Here is a 5308-nt window from a genome sequence, read left to right on the forward strand (position 1 = left end):
TGTATAATTATGTTGGAACTCTATTTCTTTCACCGTGTTTTATTCATCATTTCGGTTTTTCTCGGGCTTTTGTTGCTGGCCTTTCCCCAATTTATTTTGAATGCTTCTGATCTCGGTTGTGTTGTCTTGGAAAAAATCACAATAGGATGCCGCGGGGAGGAAGCAGTAGAAACGTTCGCTAGGTTACTCCTATTCGTCGTTCCGCACGACAGCCAGGACACTCCCCCGAGTCGTACGTTCCATCACCGCCTCCACCGCCAAATCCGCCCTCCACCGAGCAACTGCTACATATGTTTGAGGAAAGGCGGAGTAATGATCTGAATGAAATTTTAAAAAGTGTGCAAGCTATGGTTGGGCAGAATGGGAATCAGAACGGTCATCACAAAAAGCTGTCAGATTTTCGAAGGACCAAGCCTCCCAGTTTCAGTCAGGTTATTGACCCCTTGGAAGCAGACGATTGGTTGCGAACCATTGAGAGGAAACATGAGATTGCTCGTACTGAAGAAGGTGATAAAGTTCCATTTGCAACTCATTATCTTGAAGGCGCTGCTGCCATATGGTGGGGAAATATAAAAGCCATGTTGCCTGCTGATGAGGAAATCACCTGGTCGAAATTCACGGATCAGTTCCGGAAATATCATATCCCTACTGGAATTATAAACACTAGGCAGCAAGAATTTCTCGCCCTCATCCAAGGAAATCAGTCTGTGGGTGAATATTTGCAAAAACTCAATAATTTGTCACGTTACTCCCTTCATGACGTGGCCACTAAAGAAAGAAAGATTGACAGATTTCTTGGTGGATTAAACCCGCAACTCCGGTGTACTCTCAGCATGTTTGATTTCCCAGATTTTCAAACTCTGGTGAACAAAGCTTACATTGTGGAAAGGGAGCACAAGCTCGTGTCAGACAATAGGCACGTCAATAACGACCACAAGCCCAAGTTTGAGACAAAGACGGATGGGAAACCCATGCAAAAGGCGCGTACCTGGGAGCAGACTCAGGTGGAATACAAGCCCAATTGGCAACAAGATGTTAACAAGACCACCACCCAAGTCAAGAATGTTGTGCCCAACCCCGTGCATGAGGAGCGCCAACGCGTCAATGCTTGCTTCAGTTGTGGGCAAACCGGACATTATGCCATTCAGGCCACAAGTTAACTTTATGGAATCATGCCCGGACCAGCACCACATCACTAGGCACGTTCATCACCTCTCCGCAAATGAAGCCTAAGAAAACCCCGAAGTCGTCATTGGTATGTTTCCTGTTAACAACATACCTGCAAAAATTTTATTTGACTCTAGAGCTTCCCACTCTTTTATCTCTCGGAGTTTTGTTGCCCAAAACAAACTTCCTTGTTCGCTTTTGGGCAAGAATATGCTGGTACAAACCCCGGGATCCTTAATCAAGAGCAATCTGGTCTGCCATAATCTGGAAATCAATGTCAATGAAGTATGCTTTTCAACTTCTTTGATAATTATTGAGTCTACTAAACTGGACGTTATCTTGGGTATGAATTGGCTGACTCAATACCAAGTATGCATAAATTGCACGACTCGGGAAGTCACCTTGACCAGTCAAAAGGGGCAGACTACCAAATTCTATGCTCGCAGAAGCTTACCCAAGAAAGAAATGGCCTTCACCGCTGTGGCTGAATTGGAATTAATTCCTGTGGTCAGTGAGTTTCCTGATGTATTTCCAGTAGAGCTGCCAAGCATGCCACCAGATCAAGAGCTTGAGTTCGAAATAGATCTTGTGCCCGGAACCGCACCGTTATACAAAAAGTATTACCGGATGCCCTCATCAAAATTAGTGGAGCTAAGGAAACAGCTTGATGAAATGCTCCAGAAAGGATATCTCCGTCCCAGCTCTTCACCATGGGGATCACCTGCTATCTTCGTGGACAAAAAGGATGGCAGCCTCCGCATGTGTAGCCAAGGACTGATGACTTGTTTTATCAACTCAGTGGGGCCAAAGTATTCTCCAAGGTTGATTTACGGACTGTATATTATCAGCTCAAGATTAAAAATGAGGATATTCCTAAGACCGCCTTTACCACTCGATACGGTCTTTATGAATATACAATTATGTCCTTTGGTCTCACCAACGCCCCTGCTTTCTTCATGCATATGATGAACAAGGTATTCACGGACTTCCTCGATAAGTTCGTGGTAGTATTCATCGATGACATACTTATTTACTCGAGGAGTGAAGAAGATCAAAAGGAACACCGCCGAGCAGTGTTACAATGACTCTGCGACCATCAGCTATACGCCAAATTCAGTAAATGCGAATTTTGGCTCAAGCAGGTTGGATTCGTTGACATGTGCTATCCACCGAAGGTATAGCTGTGGACCCAAGCAAAGTAAAGGATGTGCTTGATGTGTTGCCACCCACAACCGTATCACATATCCGTAGTTTTCTTGGATTAGCCGGGTATTACCGTCATTTCATTTAAGGGTTTTCCAAGATTGCTAAACCCATGACGGAGCTGCTCAAAAAGGATAAGAAGTTTGAATGGACTGAGGATTGTGAGAAAAGTTTTAATGAGCTAAAGATACGGCTGATGATCGCACCAGTGTTAACCCTTCCAGATATCTACCGCAGTTTTGATGTGTACTGCGACGCCTCCAGACAAGGACTTGGATGCGTACTTATGCAAGACAGCAAGGTAGTAGCCTATGCATCGCGACAGCTACGGCCCCATGAGGGAAATTATCACACTCATGATCTGGAATTAGCAGCGGTGGTTCATGCTCTAAAAGTTTGGAGACACTATCTCATCGGGAAGAGATGCCAAATTTTTACCGATCACAAAAGTCTCAAGTATATATTTACTCAGCCAGATTTAAATCTCAGTCGACGAAGGTGGCTTGAGTTAGTCAAGGATTATGATCTTGGAATAAATTACCACCCGGGTAAGGCCAACGTGGTCGTCGATGCACTCAGTCGAAAGCCTGTTAGCCTGAATGTCATATTGGAATCCTTGCCTCCTGAACTTCAACAGGAGATTGCTCAGCTCAACCTGGTCATAGTTGATGCTGGCCTTGCTAATATTTTGGAAGTCGCCCCCACCCTTGAGAAAGAGATCCGCAAGGCACAGCCAGATGACACCATTCTGCAGAAACGTGCCAAAAATATGGTAGCAGGATAGACTTCAAATTTCTCAAAGGATCAATTCGGTACTCTCCGATTTCAGGGAAGAATTTGTGTACCAAATCAGGCGGATATAAAGCAGAAAATCCTGTCAGAAGCACATGAATCTTCGTATTCTATTCACCCTAGAGGTACGAAAACGAATGAAGGTCTGCGACAAGTATTTTGGTGGGATGGGATGAAGAAAGACATTGCTTATTTTGTAGCCTGTTGCGACATATGCAAGAAGGTAAAGGCAGACGATCAGAAGCCAGCCAGACTTCTCCAACCCCTGCCAGTCTCACAATGGAAATAGGATGATGTTTGCATGGACTTTATCACACGACTGCCCAAGCCCCCGCGAGGCAATGATGCAATCTGGGTCATAGTGGACACCTTAACCAAGGTTGCTCACTTTATCCCGATTAGAACCACATATCCAGCAGATCAACTTGCACAGCTGTATGTATCCAGGATAGTCAGTCTGCATGGAGTACCCCGAACCATCACTTCTGACCGAGGTTCACTTTTTACCTCCGTTTTTTGGTCATGTCTCCATCAAGCCTTGGGGACAGCACTGAAATACAATACCGCTTATCATCCCCAGACCGATGGACAAACAGAGCGGGTGAACCAAATACTCGAAGATATGTTGTGAGCCTGTGCTTTGGCCCAAGGATCTAAATGGGAAGATTGTCTGCCATATACCGAGTTCTCTTATAACAACAGCTTCTAGACGAGCCTAAAAATGTCACCATATGAGGCTTTGTATGGCTGTAAGTGCCGCACTCCATTAAATTGGTCTCAAATCGGATATAGCAGTATCTTCGGAACAGATCTCATGATGGAAGCTGAGAAACAAGTTAAGGAAATCTGAGACAGATTACAATTGGCCAAATCCTGACAGAAGAGTTACTATGATGCAAAGCACCGACAGATCAGTTTTGAACCCAGAGAACATGTATACCTCCGAGTCACTCCTATGAAAGGAGTCAAGAGATTTCAGACTCGTGGAAAGTTGGCACCCAGATTTATTGGTCCATTTCCAGTTATGTCACGAGTGGGTATTGTTGCATATCAGTTGGAACTACCCCCTGAATTGTCGGACATGCACAGCGTGTTTCACGTTTCACAGTTGAGGCGATGCATATCTCCGCCTGAGAAAAAGACTGCTATGACTGAGGTAGAGTTGGCAAAGGACTTAACATACGAAGAGAGGCCGGTTAAAATTTTGGATCAGATGGAAAGGGTCACTCGCAGCAAAGTAAGAAAGTTCTACAAGGTTCAGTGGGAGCATCACACAGAGTCAGAATCCACGTGGGAACATGAATAGTTTCTCAAGACACATTATCCAGAATGGTTTTCCCAAGCAACCGAATCTCAAGGACGATATTCATTCTAAGTGGGGGAGGTTTGTGACAGCCTGGTTTTTTCCCTCCATTATTTGCCTGATTTTCAGTGGATTGATTTTGAAATTTGGAGTTTTTGAATCCTTTAATATGGACTTAAACACTTGGGTACCCCTTGGCTTTCACCCAAGTGTCCCATTTCCCTCTCTAACCATCATTCCCCTCTGGTTCATCTCAAAATAATATTTGGAATATTTTTCCTTAATGAAAAATATTCATTTCCCTCTCTTAAACCCTAGCTAGCTCAATGTGCTCCAAAGCAACCCCAATTTTTCTTGCCCAAAAAAATCTGAGAAAATTCACAAATATTCTTGGAACCCTAGGGAACCTTCCTGAGCAAAAATATTGCATGAATTTTTGGAATATTTTTTCTACAGAAACTATTTTTTGTTCTGGACAGAAATGGTAGTTTCTACATCAACTACCATTTCACTTGCTCCTTTGGGGCTGATTTTTCTTGTGCATCATCACCTTAGTAGATGATTGCTACCCTCAAAAACTCAGCTCCCAACTCCCAACCATTTGACCATAGTAAGCTCTCAAAGTTACAGATCAGAAACTTACTAGGCTTGTGAAATCTTTTCTACTGCGTCTGGATACAAAGCAAAGCATGGTAACATTCAAAACTACCACGAACAACATGCCAGACATGATGTTTGGGCTTAGGTCGGCATGAGGTCAGAGTTCACGCGGTGGCCGCGTTCGTGCAGGCAAGCTGGCATGCGGCCGACGTGCTCTGCGACGCGCCCGAGCCTCTATTGATC

General features: G+C 44.3%; 1 protein-coding gene across 1 annotated transcript; it reads left to right on the forward strand.

Moving 5' to 3' along the window:
* The first annotated feature begins 347 nt into the window (after positions 1–347).
* LOC147984979 (uncharacterized) lies at positions 348–1160 on the forward strand. The gene has a single exon (XM_087541348.1). It carries the CDS (start codon positions 348–350, stop codon positions 1158–1160), a length of 813 nt encoding a protein of 270 aa, XP_087397474.1.
* The last annotated feature ends 4148 nt before the right edge of the window (positions 1161–5308 follow it).

This window comes from Triticum urartu, chromosome 2A, assembly GCF_056163025.1.
Source record: "Triticum urartu cultivar PI428250 chromosome 2A, HENAU_Tu73, whole genome shotgun sequence".
NCBI lineage: Eukaryota > Viridiplantae > Streptophyta > Magnoliopsida > Poales > Poaceae > Triticum > Triticum urartu.